The 21,987-nt window shown below is 38.7% G+C and overlaps 1 protein-coding gene across 6 annotated transcripts in view; it reads right to left on the bottom strand.

Annotated features, from left to right (window-relative positions):
- The window catches only part of RTN4 (reticulon 4), a 79,332-nt gene extending 62,854 nt beyond the window's left edge, over positions 1-16,478 (bottom strand). The window contains exons 1-2 of one of the 6 annotated variants that reach the window (XM_032176635.2): positions 16,350-16,470; positions 15,667-16,224 (exon numbers count right to left, since the gene is read on the bottom strand). In XM_032176635.2, the coding sequence (XP_032032526.1) occupies positions 15,667-16,222 (556 nt within the window). In that variant the 5' untranslated portion in view covers positions 16,223-16,224; positions 16,350-16,470. Of the gene's footprint in view, positions 1-14,482; positions 14,498-15,666 lie in introns of those variants that run through there. The other 5 variants (XM_032176634.2, XM_058428896.1, XM_032176637.2 and 2 more) reach the window with 5 other exon arrangements.
- Between the last annotated feature and the right edge of the window lie 5,509 nt (positions 16,479-21,987).

Here is a 21,987-nt window from a genome sequence, read left to right as displayed (position 1 = left end):
ACAAAGTGAGACCCCATCTCTCCAAAAAAATTTAAAAATTAGCCAGGCACAGTACCGTGTGCCTATAGTCCCACCTACTTGGGAGGCTGAGGTGGGAGGATCACTTGAGCCCAGGAGTTTGAGGCTGCAGTGGGTTATGATCAGGCCACTGGACTCCAGACTAGGCAACAGAGTACGACCCTATCTCTAAACAAACAAAATATATAGAAAAAGTAAAGATTAATAAAGATATTTTCAGATAAACAAAAGCTGAAAACAGAAGCTGAAAGAATTTGTCACCAAGACACCTGCAATACAAGAAATGTTAAGTCAAGTTCTTCAGACTGAGAGAAAATGATATGACATGTAAACTTTGATCTTTATGTAGGAATAAAGAATGGCAAAAATGGTAAATATATACAGATGTTGAATATATAAGTAGATGTTTTTTAATTTTTCTCATTTCTTAGTTTCTTCAAAGAATAATTAACTTTCTGAAGCACAAATAATCACAAAATACAATAACTGTAATACATGTAGAAGCAAAACTTACGACAATAAAAGCACAAAGGATGAAAATAGTATATGAAAGTATGTTTTATTACATATGAAACATGTAAGGTGGTATAATATTCTTGCTATTTTATGATAAATTGAGAATGCATTCTGTAATCCCTAGAACAGCCTCTTAAAAAATAAAGAGGTACAGCTAAAACCCCAACAGAGGAGATAAATCTGAATATTATAAAATCTTTGATTAATCCAAAAGAAGAAACAAAAGACGAAAATCAAAAAACCCAAAAAGCAGATGGGACAAAGAAAAAACAAAGACACACACCCACATACCATCAGTTAGGATACAGATGATTTAGGCCCCACTACCAATGAACTAAACTGACTTTTATGGAACACTACAACCAACAATATAATACACATTCTTCTCAAGTACACATGGGACATTCACCAAGATAAAACATTTCCTGGGCTACAAAACAATCTCAATCTAAAACAACTAAAATCATGCAGTCTATGTTCTAAAATGAATTAAATCATCTAAAATATCCTCAAATGTTTAAAAATTAACTACAGAATTCTAAATAATCCATGAATCAAAGAAAATGGGAAAATTAAAGAAATTCTGAATCAAATGATGATGAAAATGTGTGGGATGCAGCAAAGTAATGCTTAGAGAGAAATGTATAGCTTTTAAAAAAAAGGCTTAAAATCAAAGTGTAAAGCTTCCACTTTAAAACAGCAAGTTAAATCCAAACAAGTAAAAGAAAATAAGTAGTAAAGAGCAGAAACCAATGATAGAAAACAGATTAAAAAATCAATGAAACAAAAAGTTGCTTCCCTGAAAAGATCAACAGAAATGATAATTAACTAAAATGATCAAGACAGAGACTGAGAGACAGAGAGAGGAAGCAAGTATTGAAAATAAAAGAGGGACTATTACTGTAGGTCCTAAAAACATAAGAGAATATCATGCACAAATTTATGGCAATAAATCAGACAACTTAGATGAGTAGACAACTTCCTTGATGTCTACTTATCAAAATGAAAGACAAGTTTCTTTATACCCAGTCATCAAAACGAAATAGACGCATTCCTTGAAAGACACAAATTACCAAATCAGACACAAGCAGAAATCAAAAATCAGAACAGCCCTATTTGACTACACTTGTAACTTAAAACCTCCACGAAGAAAACTAATATAAAACATCTAATGAATAGTACCAACCTTACACAAACTCTTTCAGCATATAAAGGAAAAGCAAACACTTCCCATAAAATTTTTATAGATTTATGCATTAATACCAAAACCAGACAAGGATATAACAAGAAAATTAAAATTAATTTATATAACAATATTCCTCATAACCGCACATGCAAAAAATCTTCAATAAAATAGTAGCAGATTGAATCCAGCAACTCATAAAAAGTATCATCATCACCAAATGGGGTTTAATTCCAGGAAGGTAAGGTTGGTTTAACATTCAAAATCAAACAATAGGCCACGTGCAGTGGCTCATGCCTGTAATCCCAGCAGTTTGGGAGGCTGAGGTGGGCAGATCACTTGAGGCCAAGAGTTTGAGACCAGCCTGGCCAACATGGTAAGACCCTGTCTCTACTAAAAATACAAAAATTACCCAGGTGTGGTGGCGTGCACCTGTAGTCCCAGCTACTCGGGAGGCTGAGGCACAAGAAACGCTTGAAACCAGGAGGCAGAGGTTGCAGTGAGCCAATATGGTGCCACTGCACTCCAGCCCAGGCAACAGAGCAAGACTGTCTCAAAAAAAAAAAAAAAAAAAAACTTAAAAAATTTAAAAAGTTTTTTTTAAATCAAATAATGAAATTCACTATGGTAACAACAGCCCGAAAAAGAAAAACCATATGATCATCTCAACAAATGTCAAAAAACTTATCTGACAAATTTCAACACCTGTTATCATAAAAACTATCAGCAAACTAGGAATAGAAGGAAGCTTTCTCAACCTAAGAGTCAGGATATCTAGGAAAAATATGCAGCTGACATCATACTTAAAGGTGTAAGACTAATGCATTCACTCAAGATTCTGTGTAAAACAAGCAATCTACCAGGCTTCTCATAAAGATCTGAAGAGAAAAGTAAAACTATCTTAAACTTACAGATAACACGACTGTATAGTTGGAAAATCCTAAGGATTCAAAATAAAATAACCCTACCAAAGCTAGCAGTGAATTTACAAGGATACAGGATAGATGCAAAGACAGTATACAAAACTTAACTCTTTCCATACAGTAGCAACAAATGGAAAATGAAAATATTTTCTAAATATCATTTACTGTAACAAAAAAACAAAATATTTAGGCATAAATTTGACAAGAGATGCACAAAATTGCTATACTGAAAAACACTGCTGAGAGAAATTACAGATGATCTAAACAACAGAGATATCACCTTCATAGGTTGAAAGATATAATATTGTTGAGTGTCAGGAAACAGTTCTCTATGAGTATATTGTGTTTTTACACATCTTCGCTTTGTTCCTATCTTTTAAAAACGTTTGTATTGTGAACAGCCTCAGAAAACAGAGACAGTTTCTTCTTCAGCAACTAGCAGCCATGCTTATTATATGACACAAAAGATTTGTTTCCCTAAGCTTAAGATTTCTGTCCTATAATATAACCTGCTGCAGGTGCAGATCTCACTCAGCCATCTCAGTGTTGCTCCATGTAAAATGGGGCTGAGGGAACTGGCACAAGAAAATGCTAATATTCTGGCTACTGTCATTGCTGTGAGTAATAAAGTCCTTATATCCTCTGCCAGCATCCATGAAACTATGACAGGCTAACTTGTTACCTCTGAAGTAGTGTAAAATCTCAAATCCTAAGATGTCACTTATCCCCCCTACTAATCTCTAGATTCAATGCAATCCCAATCAAATTCATAACAGGCATTTTATAGAAATGAACAAGCTGATTCTGAAATTTATGCATAAATACTAGGGACCTAGAAGACACAAAACAATTTTGAAAAAAGATCAAACTTGCAGTCACACTACTTAATTTTATGACTTGCTATAAAGCTACAATAATCAAGTATTGGCATAAGGATAGACAAATCAACAGAACAAAATTGATGTATATAAATAGACACACTTCATATGGTCAATTTTTTTTCCCAAAGGCATCAAAGCAATTCAATAGAAAAATATTTTCAAAAAACTCTGCTGGGAAAACTGGGTATTATATGTACGGAAAAGAAACAAATAAATGTGGATCTATGGTAACTCATACCATAGACAAAAACTACCTCAAAATGGATCAAGACAAACAAAAGCTAAAACTATCAAGCTTCTAGAAGAAAACAAGGTGTCTTCACAATCTTGGAAGTAGGCAAAGATGTCTTAGACATCACAAAGAAAGCACTAACCATGAAAGAAAAAGTAATTATGACTTCTCAAAATTAAAAATTTATACTCATCAAAAGAAACGATCAATAAAATTAATAGGCAAGCTATAGACTAGGAGAATATATTCACAACACATGTATCAGACCAAAGACTTGTATTCATAATATACAGAGAGAACCCTTACAAATATGTAGGAAAAAAAAAGGCATACAACACAATTTAAGAATGGACAAATTACTTGAACAGACACTTCACCAAAGAAAACATACACACAAAGGACATGTAAGAGTCCTCTAATTCATTAGTCCCTAGGGAAATCTAGATTAAGACCACAATGAGGAACCACTACATAACCACTAAAATGGTTAGAATTTAGAAAACTGACAATATTGCCGGGCGCGGTGGCTCATGCCGGTAATCCCAGCACTTTGGGAGGCCGAGGCGGGCGGATCACGAGGTCAGGAGATCGAGACCATGGTGAAACCCCGTCTCTACTAAAAATACAAAAAATTAGCTGGGCGCAGTGGCGGGCGCTTGTAGTCCCAGCTGCTCGGGAGGCTGAGGCGGGAGAATGGCGGGAACTCGGGAGGCGGAGCTTGCAGTGAGCCGAGATTGCGCCACTGCACTCCAGCCTGGGTGACAGAGCGAGACTCCGTCTCAAAAAAAAAAAAAACTGACAATATCAAATGTTGGTGAAAATGTAAAGCCACTAGAATTCTCACACATTGCTGGTGGAAGTGGTTGGGGGAACAGTTAAGCAACTTCTTACAAAGTTAAATATATAGTTACCCCATGACTCAGCAATTCTACTCTGAAGTATTTACCTAAGAGAAATGAAAATACATGCATACAAAAATGTCTATGTAAGAATGTTCACAGCATTCTTTTGTTCATAGTAGCCAAAAACTATAATCCAAACGTCCAACAAGTAAATAAATAATTAAACTGCGCTATATTCTTAGCATGGAATACCACTCAGCAGTTAAAAGGAACAAATTACTCATACCTGCAGCATCATTAGTAAGTCTTAAAAGCATCATGCTGAATGCAAGCAGCAAAGCACAAAATGTATGATTCTATTCATATGACTGATGCTTTAAAATACGTAAAACTAATCTATGATGAAAGAAATCAAAACAGTAGTTGTTTGGGATTGGTGCTGGGGGTAGGAACCAGAGCAAAGAATTGAAGGACTGACTGCTAAGGACCCAAGAGATCTTTCTAGGATGATAGAAATGTTCTATATCTTGTCAGGGGTGTGGATAAATAAATGTATGCATTTGTCAAAATGTAAAACTGTTAAAACTTAAAATGTAGGCATTTTACTGCATGTAAATTGTATCTTAATAAAAACATTAAAGTGAAAAAGGTATATGGGCATTCTTCAACAAATAAATTGCAGACAGAGAGAGAGACCACAAGCAAGGGAGAACTTGTCGATAGACTAAAAGACTAATAAATCAAATTGATCTACAGTAATATGTGGACCTTACTCGAATTCTGATCCTAACTGTAAAAATAGAAAGAAAGAAAGAAAGAAAGAAAGAAAGAAAGAAAGAAAGAAAGAAAGAAAGAAAGAAAGACAGACCATTTATGACATTCAGTAAATAACAGTAAATGTGAGGCCAGGCGCGCTCGCTCACACCAGCACTTTGGGGGGCCGAGGCAGGTGAATCACCTGAGGTCAGGAGTTCAAGACCAGCCTGCCCAATATGGTGAAACCCCATCTCTACTAAAAATACAAAAATTAGCCAGGTGTAGTGTTGCGTGCCTGTCATCACAGCTACTCGGAGACTGAGGCAGGAGAATCACTTGAACCCAGGAGGTGGAGGTTGCAGTGAGCCAAACTTACACCATTGCACTCCAGCCTGAGTGACAAGAGTGAAACTCCATCTCTAAATAAATAAAGGGAAATGTGAACATTAGCTGGATGCTTGATACTAATTCTATTGTATTGAAGCCATTTTAACCATAGTTTTACCCTCAACTCTTTTAGTATTCCATTAAAATATGTACATGCTTGATTCTATCAGTGTTAAACTTAACCATATCCCCTGCAACATGTTTCATTAACAAAATTTTAATAAGGGAACAAGAGTAAGTTTGGTTGATGAGAGAAGGTAAATGAGAAGGTATGTTGTAGGTGGCAGTTTCTCAGTCCTTGTTCAAAAGTGATGTCTTATAGCCCTAATCCTTATGGCATATCTCTGTGTAGTACAGATGGCCTATAAAATATAATGAAATACTAACTTGATCTTCTATATTCTGATTTTCAATAATTCACCTATGCAAGCAAAAGCATCTAACAAAGTTTTTATCAAGTTATTTTATATAAAATTTGGTTTTTATACAAAATTAAAATATCAGAATTTGGTAAAATAAAACTTTCCATAATTTAACAATGATGTTGATGAATTGAGACTGAGAAGTTCTAGACTACAAAAGGGATTTATATCATAGATACAAGCATCTTTGGTAACCTCTTCAGAAAAGAAGAGAATAAATAAAAGTAAATTCCCTTATTTTCTGAGATCAAAACCTCTAGTAGCTTAAAAAAAAAAAAAGGTGTAACACTTTTAGGTCACCTCCATCTAGGGTTGTCAGGGCATTGAGATAAATAAACTCAATAATGGCACCTTCCAATTAGGCGAGTTTATAAATCAACCTACAAAGTTGGGGAGAAAGAACATGTAGGAAGACCTAGAATCCTTAAGTAAGCTTCTCTTTCCACAAAAGCAGTTCAGAGATCTGTAAATATGTCCTGTAAGGCCAATCACAAAACTCCTCTGGTTTTAAGGGGAGAAAATTCTTTACAACTAGGGGCCTGTATTTTTTCCTTCATCTGCTACCTGTACCTCTCATAAGTACAACCTCTATTCATCTTTCTTGTCCTCTTACTCAGCCCTAGGCCTAGTTTAAAAAAAAAAAAAAAGGAATATATTAATTTTTTTCTTAATATTGAACTTCCAAGAGACCACCAATATAAGCAGCAACTCCAAACTCTTGAACAACAAAACTTTATAAACTTTCTGTATCTGTGGTAACAATTCCATCAATGAGAAAAACAAGCTATTAAAGAAATAATTATTTTTGAAAAGTAGAGAGCCACCTATGTAAAGAGACCGCTTTTTAAAAAAATCCAGTATTTGGCAGCTATAGCTCCTACTACAGGAGTACAGAGAATATTTCTTTCTTTCTCAACACAATTTTTTTTTTTTTTTGGAAATGAAAAAGCAGGAAGACTTAGATTTCTTTCTCAATTATCAATTGAAAAGAGAGAGCCAAATACCTGTATAATTCAGTATGTTACAAGGAGGCTAGAATATTTATTTTTAAAAGTCTCTAGTTCACCTACTTATATGCTAAATTTTTTTAAAATACATGTTAATAAAAATCATGTGTTTATGGAAAAATACACAATATCAACACCAAAAGTATTTCAATTCTCCCCAAAATTAATCCATAAATGTAATGCAACCTACTAAAACTCCAACAGAGGGAGAGAGGACAAGACAAAAAAAATTTTAAGATGAGGTAGAAAATTATACACACATAAGAGAGCAAGAAAAATATTTATGGAAAAGCCGTTTAGCTAGTATTTAAAAATTATAGCACAACAGTCTGATACTTCAGTGTGAACTGACAGATAAATGGAAAAGCAGAGGAAATATTTCACCCATACTACAAGAATATGACAAAAATGGTACTTCGAAGTGGTTAAGAAGGATAATTCAAAATAAAAGGTATTGGAACAAATGGGAAATAATCTTGAAATATAAAATTATTTCACTACTCTCTAGAACAAAACTGCAAATAAATCAAATAATTAAATATTAAAATGAAATCATAAAAAGTATAAAAGTACTTACTAGGAGTAAACATGGGGGAAAATTTTTATGATCCTCAAGAAGGATTTTCTAAGGATTACATAAAACTCAATGACTCTTTTGATAAATCTGACTATGTAAAAATTTCTAAACAGAAAAATATACCATATGGTCAAAATACAAATATCAATAAAAAGTTTTCAAGACATATGACAAAAGGCTAGTTTCATTACAATGCAGATTAAGTGAATCTACATATATGAGACCAAAAACCCAAAAGAATAGGCAAAAGCTGTGATCAGAAAAAATTTGACACCTAAGCCTATGAAAAATGACTCAAATTTAAAAGAACAATTTGCTAAACAATGTATTAGTTCACTAATATACTGTGTTGGTAAACATATAAGGGAAAAGGTACCTTAACAGGTTGGTGGGAATAAAGGTTGGAACGATTCTTTGAATGACACTTTGGCATTAGCTACCAACATTTTAAATGCAAATATCCTGTGAACCAGTAACTCTACTTGCACAGATTTATCCTACAACATATATAATGGCATGTATTCCCAAAGAAGTGTATACAAGAGTGTTCACAGAAACATTATTTGTAAGAGAAAAAACTAAGTATCAACCTAAATAACCATCAATAAGGGACTGATTAAATAAAATATGGTACATCCCCAGAGTCCTCTGCATCTATTTTTGCGGAAAATGAAGTGAAAAGGATATACATGTATAAATAAATATTTAGCCACAGATTATCTCTAAACAGATACTCAAGAAACTACTAACAGAGGGTGGATCTACAGAAGACAATTTGTGGAAATCTGGGTAAAGGTAGAAAGAGTTACTTTTCTGTATATTCTTCCAGTACTGTTTGGAATTTTTACCTTGTATATATAAATAAACAAATGCTTTCATAAGATTTGGGAATTTTATTGAGAGAAAATATTACAGTAATTCTAGAACTATACAGAATATGAAGATCAGCATCTTACTCATTCAACAAACTGAGTGCCTATCACATCTAAGGCACTGCAATGCAGATACAATGCATACAGTCCTTTTCCTCAAGGAAAAAGGTAACAGTACCTTTCCTCAAAGAGTACACCGTCTGGTGGAGGACAGAAATCAGTAACCATACCATTACCTTATATAGAATGGTATATACTATGAAGAGATAAGAACAGAATATTATGGAAACACATGATGAAAGCAACTTAAAAATCAATGATCATCATTCCAAGAAACATAAAAATCAATAGCTTAAATATGAAATTATCAACTCCTCCTTTGGGGTTAAAAAGGATGACGACGGCATGAGTCTGAGAAAATCTTAGCATTAGTAAAGCTGGGCCTCATCATTTTGCATACCTATGTCCTGCACTAGCTATCCACAAAGGTCACATTCATTCAAACACTACTGAGAACTACGGTTTTACCATTACAGTTCCCATCCCTAGCGCTGTCATCCTCAGAAGAATCTGATCCCTTTAGAAACAGGAACAAAAAGTCTCAAAGAATGTACCATTAAGTATAGTATATCTGCAACATTTACTTCTATTTATTTAAAGGTTCCAGGGAAGAATCAAGAAATAGCCATTCAGTTTATACTTTTATCCTGGGCTAGCAAAGTACCTTAAAAAGGAACCATTAAATTGAGGCTTTGAATCAGTAGTTATTCAAATAAGTTGCTTGAAGGTATATTATGAAAATAACTGGCGGGGCACAGTGGCTCACACTTGTAATCTCAACACTCAGAGGTCGAGGTGGGAGAATTGCTTGAGCCCAGGAGTTCAAGACCAACCTGGCCAACATAGTAAGACCCCATCTTTAAAAAAATAAAAATAAGGCTGAGATCAGTGGCTCACACCTATAATCCCAGCACTTTGGGAGGCCGAGGCAGGTGGGTCACCTGAGGTCAGGAGTTCAAGACCAGCCTGGCCAACATGGTGAAACCCCATCTCTACTAAGAATACAAAACTTAGCCAGGTATGGTGGCACATGCCTGTGGTCCCAGCTACTCGGGAGGCTGAGGCAGGAGAATTGCTGGAACCTAGGAGGTGGAGGTTGCAGTGAGCAGAGATTGCGCCACTGCACTCCAGCCTGGGCTACAGAGCAAGACTCCACCTCAAAAACAAAATAAAATAAAATAAAAATAAAAATATATTTAGGCTGGGTGTGGTGGTTCACCCCTGTAAACCCAGCACTTCGAGAAGACTGCTTCAGCTCAGGAATTTGAGACCAGCCTGGGCAACAGGGCGAAACCCTATCTCCAAGAAAAATACAAAAATTAGCCGGGCGTGGTGGTCCATGCCTGTGGTCCCAGCTACTTGGGAGGCTGAGGTAGCAGGATCACTTCAGCCCAGAAGATGAGGCTGTAGTGAGCCAAGATTGCACCACTATACTTTAGCCTCGGTGAAAGAGCAAGACCCTGTCTCCAAAATATAAATACATAAATATAAAACTTTTTTTAAAAAATAAAATTAAAAAAATATTTTTAAAATAGCCAGCATGGTGGTGTGCACCTGTAGTCTCAGCTACTTGGGAGGGCTGAAGTGGGAGGACTGCTTAAGCCCAGGAGGTCAAGGGTATAGTGAGCCATAATCATGCCACTGCACTCCAGCCTGAGCGACAGAGTACGACTCTGTCTCAAAACAAACAAAGAAACAAACAAACAAAAACTTGCCAGGCATGGTGGCTCATGCCTGTAATCCCAGGACTTTGGGAGGCCCAGGCAGGAGGATCGCTTCAGGCCCCAAGTTTGAGACCAGCCTGGACAAAAGTGAGACCATTGTTTTTTGGTTTTTAGATTTTTTTAAAGAAAATAACTACACATAAAACAAAGCCAATTAATGGACAACAGGTAACATGCTCCTTTTCAGAAATGTTTTTATAATAGGCAAATCCTTTAAGTTTACAATAATATAGCACTAAAATAGCATGTTTTCTAAACACTATTCCATGCAGTTACTCATCAGTGGTTCCACATATATCCATCACTTCATTTTAAAAAGGATTTGAGAGGGTTCGCAAATTACTAAAAAAAAAAAAAAAAAAAAAAAGACCACAAATTTGACACTGAGTTGCCCAGGAACCAATCTGAAACATAATTCAACATATCCATAAGGAGTATACTACTTATTCCCAACTTTTAAAAATAAGAAATGGCTTAACCAGAAATTATTCAGAACAACAAAAATGAAAGTGGGGAATGGACAGGGCATGACTTTCTTGTGTTTAGAAGTATCTACTTCCTGGGAACTTGGACTTTATATTAAGAACTGATACCTAATATTTAAACCATATGTCACTCAAAATCTTAAAATTTCTAACACATGCTCCCATGCCAATAGAAATGATCATATAATAAATGGCTTTATAATAGTAAAAACTAGTAATTTTTAAGCCCCAACCCATAATCTGTATTTATGGGCAATATTCAATTTTATACAAATTTTCATGGCAATTAAATTTTGGCAGTCTCTGAAACTGATTTAATAAGCACTAATATTCTTTTCTTTGTCTTTACATTCATGGTTTCCAAGTCCTATCACTTCGTCTTTCATACAGCCTCTTTGTAACCTAACTACAAAAACAGAGATTCACAGCCAATTAAAGAAAGCATGCTTCTTACACTCTTATATTCCTCCCTTTTATTCCATTTTCACTGAATGAACAAATAATGAACTAGTTCAGGCCCTACTCATCTCTCTCAGAACTACTGTAATAGCTTTCTAAATAATTCATCTGTTTTTCCTTCCCACCTATCTTGAATATTGTCACCAATTTTCTAATACTGCTTTCACGGTGCCTTGCCTCAGTTCAAATAAGCTTCAATGGCTGTCTTCCCAAAGCCTAAAGCTCTAATTCGAGAGGGGGTGAAAAACAATAACTTTAGAAACAACAATAAAAACATTTTTGGTTTCATAATATAAATTACCAAAAGCAAGGGCAACTGGATAGCAGAGCAAGGATTACAGTGGAATGATAAAATCCAAATTCCTTAATTTGGCATTCAATATCTTTCAGAATCCAGATCTACATATTTTCGGTCTTAATTAACCTTGGTTTAGAACATGTCCACAGACCAGCTCGAAGTCACCCTTAATTATGTTTGCACTGCTCTCAAATCAATTTCTAGCCAGAGTTTTCTGTGCATATCCTCAAAGCCTAACTTAACCGACCACTAAGCCAAGTATTTTTCCATGAAAAATGGCCCTCAAGTGAGAGGTTTTAGTCTCACTTCAGTTACTGCATTGTGATGGAGATGCTCTGGGCACAACAGCAAACGGTAAAATTACAACTTATTAACAGATGAAAATCAGGGCTTACTCATAAATAATGTAAATAGCACTGTTAAACAGACAAGTGTCAGTGATCTAGAAACCCTCTCTTCCAGGTAGGTTAGTCTATGCTTCTAACCCTGCTCTGCACACTTCTCACCTTTGTCTCACATCCGTCCTCTCAGTAGCCCTGAATCTTCCAAACTTATTTTAGTTCCAAAATCACAATATTTTTATTTTTTTAAAAAGCTAAACGTTTTTACCATCGCCTGTTAGAGACCCCCAATGATCTGGGTGGGTAAGTCCACCTCTTCACTCTCCCACTAGTTTTTCTCACCAGCCTTACACTAGATTCTCAGAAACAAAGAGCTCATTCCTGCCTCAGGGTTTTGCCCTGAAGTTGTTTGGAAATTTTTTCTCTCTGCAGCTCAAATCTCATCTTCTAAGCCTTTCTTAGTGTCACCTAACCTAAAAAAGCCCCCATAAATCCCCATCATTCTCTATGCCATTATCCTGTTTATTTTCCTCATAACACCACTATTCTGGGTTCTTTATTTATGTACTTATTATCTGTACTCTCCCAAGGGGGAGCATATGTGTCTTGCTTATTGCTATACCCTCAAAGCTTAGAATAGATCCTGTCTCTTGGTAGGTAATCAATAATGGGTTGAATTAATGAACAAACTCTTGAATGCATTAAGAAATCCAGACACACCGAAAATGGTTAACTATCCACTATCATAATCACGATGTTCTTACACTTACTAAAAAAACTAAAGTTTCCCAATAGGTATCATCAATATGGAATTAGGGAACTCTGTAAAGATAAGGTCCCTGAACAGGCAATATTCTTTCCCCTTTGCCTTCCAACCTCAGCATTCCAACACACAAGATTCCAAGAGAGTGCTGTCACCCCCTGAATCCGTAATGTTCAAAGACAGAACTCTTTTCTTTGTTCCCATACCAATACAAGATGAGTATGCTTCTGTCAATCATTTAACTTCCTGTGGTCAGGCGCAGTGGCTCATGCCTGTAATCCCAACACTTTGGGAGGCCAAGGTGGGTGGATCACCGGAGGTCAGGAGTTCAAGACCAGCCTGGCCAACATGGTGAAATCCCATCTCTACTAAAAATGCAAAAATTAGCCGGGCGTGGTGGCAGGCGCCTGTAATCCCAGCTACTCGGGAGGCTGAGGCAGGAGAATCACTTGAACCTGGGAGGCGGAGGTTGCAGTGAGCCAAGATTGCGTCATTGCACTCCAGCCTGGGCGACAAGAGGGAGACTATCTCAAAAAAAAAAAAAAAAAAAAAAAATTCCTGTGTAAAAACTTATAATTTTCTCTCTTACCTCAGTTTCCCTCAAGTATGTCTTTTTCATAAAGAAAAAGGAAAGACTGAGTAACTCCTCATCTTCTAAGACCTTTAATATGGCAGTTAGTGTTTTGAGTAGTATGTGGGTGAGGAGTCCGTCAACATCAAAATATTACTCAAAAGCATCGCAATTGGCTTATTTTCCCCCATTATGGAGAAGTGAATTGAGGAAAAAAAAATCAGACTGATTTTCTCTTAAGAAATGAATCACCTCTAACATCCTACAAGGCTATGAAGATTTCCAAGCAGGCAGTTTGTTACACTACTTGATTCTTGACCTTTTAATTCCTACTGCTAGTGGGACACTTTCTGTCCCCGAAGTAGCAAGTACTTATGAATGCATCTAATATTATGCATTCTCAATCTCTAACAAACGTGATTTTTTCGCTTCCAAAATAATTTCCCAAGATGAAAACGGCAATAAAACAATGTGCCTAATAATAATATACAATCAGGGACTTAGGTGAATGAAAGAACTTGAAAACTATTTTACAGACCATACATAGTCATGCCTCGCTGAACAGGGGGAACAGGATCTGAGAAATGTATTGTTAGGCAATTCTGTCGTTGTGCAAACCTCACAGTGTACTTACACAAACCTAGATGGTAGAGCCTACTACACCTATATGTAGGCTATATGGTATAATCAATTGCTCCTAGGCTACTAACGTATACAGGATGTTACTGTAGGCAACTGTAACACAATGGTATTTGTGTAGTGTTTATCTGAACATACCTAAAATAACACTGTACAAAGGATTAAAAGATGGCACAAGTGTACAGGGCACTGGCCATGAATAGAGCTTGCCAGCCTGGAAGCTGCTCTGGATGTGAGTAGTGAGTGAATGTGAAGGCCTACGACATTACCATGCACTACTGTATAACTCACAGACACTCTATGGTTAGGCTACACTAAATTTATCTTTAGATGTATTTCTTCAATAATAAATTAACCTTAGCTTACTGTATCTTTTCTATTTTATAAACTTTTTGGCTCTTTTGTAATAACGTTTAACTTAAAACACACATTTTAAAGCTATAGAAAAAAAATTTTTATATTCTTATTCTATAAGTTTTCTATTTTTTTTTAACTTTTGTTAAAAACTAAGATACAAACACATTACCCTAAGCCTACACAGGATCAAGATAAAGACGTCGCTAGGCGGCAGGAATTTTTCAGCTCCATTACAACCTTATGGGGCCACCGTTGCAAATGCGGTCTGTCCTTGACCTAAACGTCGTTATGCGGCACGTGACTGTATTTTGATTCTGTAACCTAAAACATATCACTTCTGAAAAACAGTATTTCTAACCAATATATATGAAAATGTCTGTCTCAAAACATTTCTCTGTGTCTCATGGTAAATCAGCCAATTCCTGGCAAGGAATCCACAGGTTTTCCCTTCTTTAGGAATGTCAACCATTTTGCCTTTTATTTTTTTTTGTAAGATTCAATTATGATGCACTAAGAGGCTGGGTCAAGTCCACACTGACAGCAATTCCTCCGACCCTGCAGCTGAAACCCAGGCAGAACTACGCCCCCTCGAACACAATGCCTAGATCCCCTCTCCCTGGCTCGGTTTAGCTAGTGGGGAGCAGTCCACATCACACCCCAGGGAGCTGGGCGGTGGCAGGACTTTACCAGAACTCTCTCCTTCCCATTTCTCCACGCACCACACCACTGGAGGCGCTCTCCCTTCACTGCGGTTGGGTCACTGTGGACGTTTTCCACTCGGCCAGCTCCCCACAAGCACAGGAGGAGGGGGAGGGGAAGCGCAAAGGGGCCACCCACGCCAGGCAGGAGGTGAGGAGGAAGCCCGGGGCAGAATGCAGGCCAACAGACCCGCAGCAAAATTGCACCTTTTCCAAAGAAGCAACCCAGACGGGTAGACAAAAGCACCTCCTAAAAAGATCTGGGTGCCAAGGCCTTTCCTTCCTCACCTCGAAGCCCAACCAACCCAGTAAATCCACAACCCTGGCTCCCGGGTATATACCCGGCTCCTACTACGGGTGGGTGCCTAACTTCCGCGAATCGGTACGCTGGGCATCACAGAGGGTAGAAGTGAGAGCCGGGAGCGGTGCACGTGTTCCCCGAAACCAAGACGGACAATAAGAACAAGCCCGGGCTCCAAGGGCCGCCCCACCCTTCTCCCAGCGCTTCCAACCAGGCGGGGCGCCATCGCCCCGAAGTCCGCAGACAAAGCGCCCTCGGGGCGGAGAGAAGGGCCCAGCCCAAAGCCTGTGGGGCTGCACACAAAAGAGGGAGGGGCGCGAGGGGCGGCGCGAAGCGAGAGGGCGCGGCACTCACCCACGGAGCCCGAGGAGCCCCTGCGCTTGGGCGCGGCCGGGGTGGAGGGGGGCGCGGCGGGAGCAGGGGCTGGCGGGGTCCACGCGGGCTCGGCCTGGGGGCTCACGCTGGCCGGGGGAGGAGGGGGAGGCCGGGCCGGAGGCTCGTCGTCCTCAGGGAGCTTGGAGGGCGAGACTGCAGCAACAGACAGCGGGGATGGGGCGGGCACCGTCGACGACACCGGGCTCGGGTCCCAAGACGGCCGCCGCTCCGGGGCGACGGGGGGCGCGGCCGGCAGGGGTCCCCGGGGCGCCGGCGGCACGAAGTCATTTCCGAAGTCCATCAGGGGCGCGCCGGCGGCAGGGGCGGTGGGCACTGGGGCCGCGGACAGCCCGGAGGCGGGCTTCCTCTCCAGCACCTCCAGCTCCTCCAGGTCTTCGTCCTCGTCCTCCTCTTCCTCTTCCTCTTCTTCCTCCTCGTCCTCGGGCTCCCTCACGAACTGGTACTTGAACGCGGGCTGCGGTCGGGGTGGGCTGTCCGAGGACGAGACCAGAGGCGACTGGTCCAGGTCTTCCATGGCTGGAGGGTGGAGATGATGCTGCAGCTGCTGCCGCCGCCGCCGGGGCCGCGTCTCAGAGCCGCGTGCGGTTGTGGGGGTTGGGGAGGACTGAGAGGGGCTGGGCCGACCGAGCCGAGGGACCTACTGTGGTGACGGCTCCCGGAACAATGAGACTGCTCCTCCTGCCTCCGCGCCGGTGATGCGCCACCCGCCCTGTCCCCAGTTGCCGCCGCCGCCCAGACGAGCTAGGAGAGAGGCCAGCGCACTCTCCGCCCAGTTTGGCGTGACTCACCCTCCCCGGGGGAAGGCAGGGACTGGCGCGGGAGGGAGAGAGCCAATCGGCTACAGGATAGAGAAGATAGGCGACCAGCCGGGCCAACGGAAAGGGAAGAAGATGAAAGTGGGTGGGGACCACGGCACTTCCTCTCTCTTACCGGCTGGGATTGCGTTCAATGGGCGGGGCTGAGAGCTGGGAGCTCCACCCCCACTGTGGGTAACTGTGAGTTGGGGTGGGGTCTTGGGCTTGCCCGCAGCTGGGGGTCTGTTTGTCGTTAGAGCATTGGGAAAGGGGGCGGGCTGCTGGCTGGGAGGGATCGGCGCGGTTTCTGGCGCGCCACCGGAAGGGCGTTATCCTGGGGGAACTGAGAGTGGAAACTTTCCTCCCGGGAAAGGAAGAAACCCGACTGGAGAAAGGTATTAACGGGACTGTGATGTGGGCCCTAAGGATTTTTAAAGATTTTTTGAAATAAAAGATTATTTGTTCACTTAAAGTTCCAAACTACATCACTACTACCACCCTAAAATAAGAAAAAAATTGTTCTTTGACAGGCTTACTCAGTCTAAACCGCAGACCCTGAAATTGGTAGGGAAAACAGCTGTGCTGAATTCACTAGGGATCTGGGTCCGACCATTTGAAAGTCTGCTCTTCTTCCAAAGAGTTTGGGGCCTTGCCTGCTGGACTCTTACATGGTAAGAGAGTGAGTCACCCAAAGAGAGAGGCAGCGGGGAGAGAGGAAAGTGGAAATACATAGATGCCTTGGAAAGCCAATTTGGTTCACGTTACATTTCAGTCACCTTAGGTTCATGAGTCAACATTTCGGATGATTCAGGCTTTCTGGGAGTCAGGAAGCCGCATACTCATTTGTTTGATATGCAGGAATAAGCATGATCCCCATTCCACTTTTTCTGAGGCTGGAGAGTTTAAAGAAAGTAGTTGCAGAACATCTTTGTAAGAATCAGGATCCTTTTATCTTTCTGATTTACCTTTCAAAAATATTCACTGCATGACTACTCTGGAGGCCCTGGAGGGAAGAGGATAACCTGATTTCAAGTTGCTCAAAGTCTAAATCTGTGCTGTATCTGACAGGTACTGGCTACTTGTGGCTACTGAGTGAACACTCAGAATGTATGTAGCTAGGCTGAAATTAGAGGTGCTGTAAGTGTAAAATGCGCACTGGATTTCAAGAATTAGTACCCCCAAAATGTAAAATATCTCAGCTTTCGTGTTGACTGAATGTTGAAATTGATATTTTGGATATATTGGAATAAGTATAATATTAAATTAATTTTACTTGTTCTTTTTAAAGCAGCTTCTAGAGTATTTTAAATACATAATAACTCACATTATATTTCTTTTGGACAGTGCTAGTCTACATTAATAATTAAGAAATTTTGATTGCCATGGGGAATCACTGGCAAATTCTTAGCTCCAACTAATTTATATTACTGTGGCTTAATTTGGGTATTAAAAAAGAAAAGTAAGAGTTGGAGGGAGGGATAAATAGGTGGAACACAGAAGATTTTCAGGGCAGTGAAACTGTTCTGTATTATCCTGTAATGGTGGATACATACCATTATGCATTTGACAAAACCCATAGGACTATACAACAGAAAGAGTGAACCCTAATGTAGACATTGACTTTAGTTAATGATATATCAATATCAGTTCATTAGTTGTAACAAATGTACCACCTCAATGCAATATGTTAATAATAGAGGAAACTGGTTAGGGGGGCAGGAGTGGGAGTGTTTGGGAACTCTGTACTTCCTGTTCAACTTTTCTGTAAACCTAAAACTGCTCTAAGAAATAAAGTTTATGAACCTTTAAAAAAGGAAAAGAATAAAGATTTCCTGGCAATGTTACTTGATTGGGTTAATTATCAACAATATATTCAAGACCTATCACATCAATTCCACGGAGAACTGGCTTTATTTGTACAAAACGTTTGTGACTTGCTTTGAGTTTGGTTTTATTTTTTGGAGGGGTTGGGAAGAGTAGGAAGAGAGATGTAATGATGTAGAATTTTGGGGCGGGAGGTTAATGCCAAATGAATTTAAACAAAACAAATTTCTACAATGATGACTACAAGAGACATATTTGAAGGCTTTGTCAAATATTTATCAAAAATTATCAAAAATTTGCCTGATTTTCAACCAATCGCGTAAACATACAAAAATATACTAACAGTATTTTATGATACGACCTTTTCTATTGTCACAGTTTAGCTATCAGCAATCTTCCCCGTATGCTTTTCCCACTGTGACTGTTCTGAAATTCCTTAATGATAAGTTTCACAGGGCTTTTATATAGGTCTAATATAAATAGGACTTATGTTATTTGCAAGTTGTTTATATGAGATTTCTGCATTCATATATCCCTGTACCTACTACTACTAAAATAGTCTCAAGGGAATATCTTTAATCAAAGTTTCACAAAAGAATAATTATAAATAATAGATTTTCAATTTTAATAGGAAATAGCAGTTAATATTGATGCAATAATATAAGCACTATCTGGTGCAGAATAAAAATAAATTTTATTAATCTCAGTGACTTCTAAAAAAGTAAGTATTTGATAGATAGATGAGTAAAGACTTTGCCCAGCTTTCAGAGAATGATCAACAAAGCAAAAAGAAAGAAGGCTGTTGCTGCTCTACCACAATTAAAAGTAAAGCTAGTTATACATTGTTGTAACTAGATGTAAATATCACTATCACTAACAAAATTCTGGTGGACATTTGAACCAGTTAAAAGAAAAATGCACATTCTAGATACTATAATAGTTTTAAAATAATTATTCAATAATTTATATTTCAAAATAGCTTATCGGCCAGGCACAGTGACTCTTGCCTATAATCCCAGCACTTTGGGTGGCTGAGGCGGGTAGATCTCTTGAGGTCAGGAGTTTGAGACCAGCCTGGCCAACATGGTGAAACCCCATCTCTACTAAAAATACCAAATTAGCAGGGCATGGTGGTGCACGCCTGTAAACCCAGCTACTTGGGAGGCTGAGGCAGGAGAATTGCTTGAACCTGAGAGGCAGGGGTTGCAGTGAGCCAAGATCGCGCCATTGCACTCCAGCCTGGGCAAAAAGAGCAAAACTCCATCTCAAAAAAAAAAAAAGAAAGAAAGAAAAGAAAATACCTTATCAGAAGTAGAAGATTAAAGTTTTCAGATACCACTGGTTAGTAGCTGTTCTCTCTGAGAACACTACAAGAGATCCAGCCTGATAGAATCATAGAATGTCAGGGTTGGGAGAACTTTGGGAGGTCAGCTTAACCAATCTCTCTTCCATTATCATGGTCTCACTTATAAGCAAGAGCTAAATAACGTGTACATATGGACATAGAGTTTGGAATGATAGTGGAGACTCAGAAGACTGGGGAGAAGGAGACGGGATGATGAGAAATTCCTTATTGGTACAATGTACATTATTAGGGTGATGGATACACTAAAAGGGTGACCACTATGTAATCAATACATGCAACAAAATTACACTTGTACCCATAAATTTATACAAATAAAAAATTTAAATAGTTAAAAAGAAATTTTTAAGAGTACCAAAATGATGTTTCAGTCTCTTTTAAATAGAAAGATTGAATGTAATTCAGTGGTGCTCTTGAACACAGGCCAGTCATTTTCAGTAGGTGAAAAAGCTGTGGTTGACTGCTCTTGAAACAGGTGTGTCTGTAATCCACCTCTCATCTTTCTTATCTTGCTGAACCATCCCTTTTGTGCTTTCACTTTATACTTTTTCATAAGAGAAACATTTGTTGGGTATACAGTCTTCACCAGGCCCTGCTCAAGACTTTGAAGAATACAGCACTAAGGCAAATAGACACCAATGTGCTTGCATGTTTTCAGTAAGAGACCTCTTACTTAGGGAAATCACCCATTCCATTTCTATAGTAGTATACCTTATTTGCATAATGCTAAATTGACCCCTAAACTGGTATTTGTAGAACAAGTTAATTGTCCTTGCATTATGTATGCCCCTAAAAAGAGTTAAAAGGCGTAGGATGGGTATACTCTTGCCTACATGTAGCAGGATGTGAACACCAGAGTGGGTTCCGTAAGAGAAGAAAGATGAGAGGTGGATTGTAGAGAAACCTGTTTCAAGAGCAGTCAACCACAGCTTTTTCACCTCTGAAAATGACTTGCCTGTGTTCAGGAGCGCCACTGAATGACATTTGACCTTTCTATGTAAAAAAGACAAATATCATTTTGGCACCCTTAAGTGAAAAATTAACAGCATGCTAAGTTGTTGTCCCTATCATTTTGCTGGGATTTTAGATTTTATGAAATGGCACCATTTTGTGAAATGCAGTTCATGGTTCTATTCAACATCTTAACTTATATTAAGTCCATTCTGTAATAAGAATAGAAATATAAATGTAAGATCAACTTCTTCAGTCATGCTAGTTAAGCATTGACAGTTAGTGTTGGACCTAAAATAAAAATGTTAAGTCCCAAAAAGAAATCAAATAATAAGCAAGTGAAAGTCATAATTAAAATTGAACCAAATCTTTCTCCTTTAACTGTTTTCGGTCCTCTGCATTATTAGAAATTAGGCTATTTGAATATGCATTGTTTCCCTGGAGAAATTTATTTTGATCTAGCAAAAAAATTATTTCAGATCCAAGAAAGTTAATTTTGATCTAGCAGTACAAAACCAAGCAGAAGACATCCTATGCTGTCTTAGACAAATAAAAATGTGTCCTTATCTGAAGAAAGAAGGCAGAAAAGAGTCCACAAAATTTAACAACTCATTCTAATATATAACATTATTTTTAATACTTAAAGGTTGAAGTGTAAGTTCTGTTATTTCGTCTTCAATGGAGATCGATAGAAACCAAGTGATCACTATCTTTAAACATCATTCATTGATTCAACTAAAACCTACTGACCATCTAGGCTCTGGTGATAAATAATAGATAAAACATATTTCCTAATGTCAAAGAATGTATAGTCTAGTTTACATAAGAATGTATATCTATAAATATGTGTATATATAGATGTATACATGTGTATACATATATTTATATGATATAGATTTATGTATCTATATATACATTTATGTGTTTGTGTGTGTGTGTGTGTGTATGTATATATATATATATCTGTACCCACACAGTAGTTCCACTTAATCCATGCTTTCACTTTCCATGGTCTTAGTTACCCTCAGTCAGCTGCAGTTCAAAAATATTAAAATGAAAACTCCAGAAATAAACAGTTCGTAAGTGTTAAATTGTGTGCTGTTCTGAGTAGCATGATGAAATCTCAAGCAGTCCCCTTCTGTCCCTCAAGGGAGGTGAATCATCCCTTTGTCCAGCAATCACACTATCTATGCTCCCTGCCCTCCCCTCGTGATAGATAGACACTTAGCATCCATCTCTGGGATCAGATCAGCTGTCATGGTATCACAGTGCTGCATTCAGGTAACCCTCATTTTATGTAATAATGGCCCCAAAGCGTGAGGGTAGGGACGCTGGCAATCTGGATAT

The sequence above is a fragment of the Hylobates moloch genome, unplaced genomic scaffold, assembly GCF_009828535.3.
Source record: "Hylobates moloch isolate HMO894 unplaced genomic scaffold, HMol_V3 SCAFFOLD_15, whole genome shotgun sequence".
NCBI classification, from domain to species: domain Eukaryota; kingdom Metazoa; phylum Chordata; class Mammalia; order Primates; family Hylobatidae; genus Hylobates; species Hylobates moloch.
The sequence above is the reverse complement of the archived record's forward strand: the minus strand, read 5'-3'. Positions and strand labels throughout refer to the sequence as shown.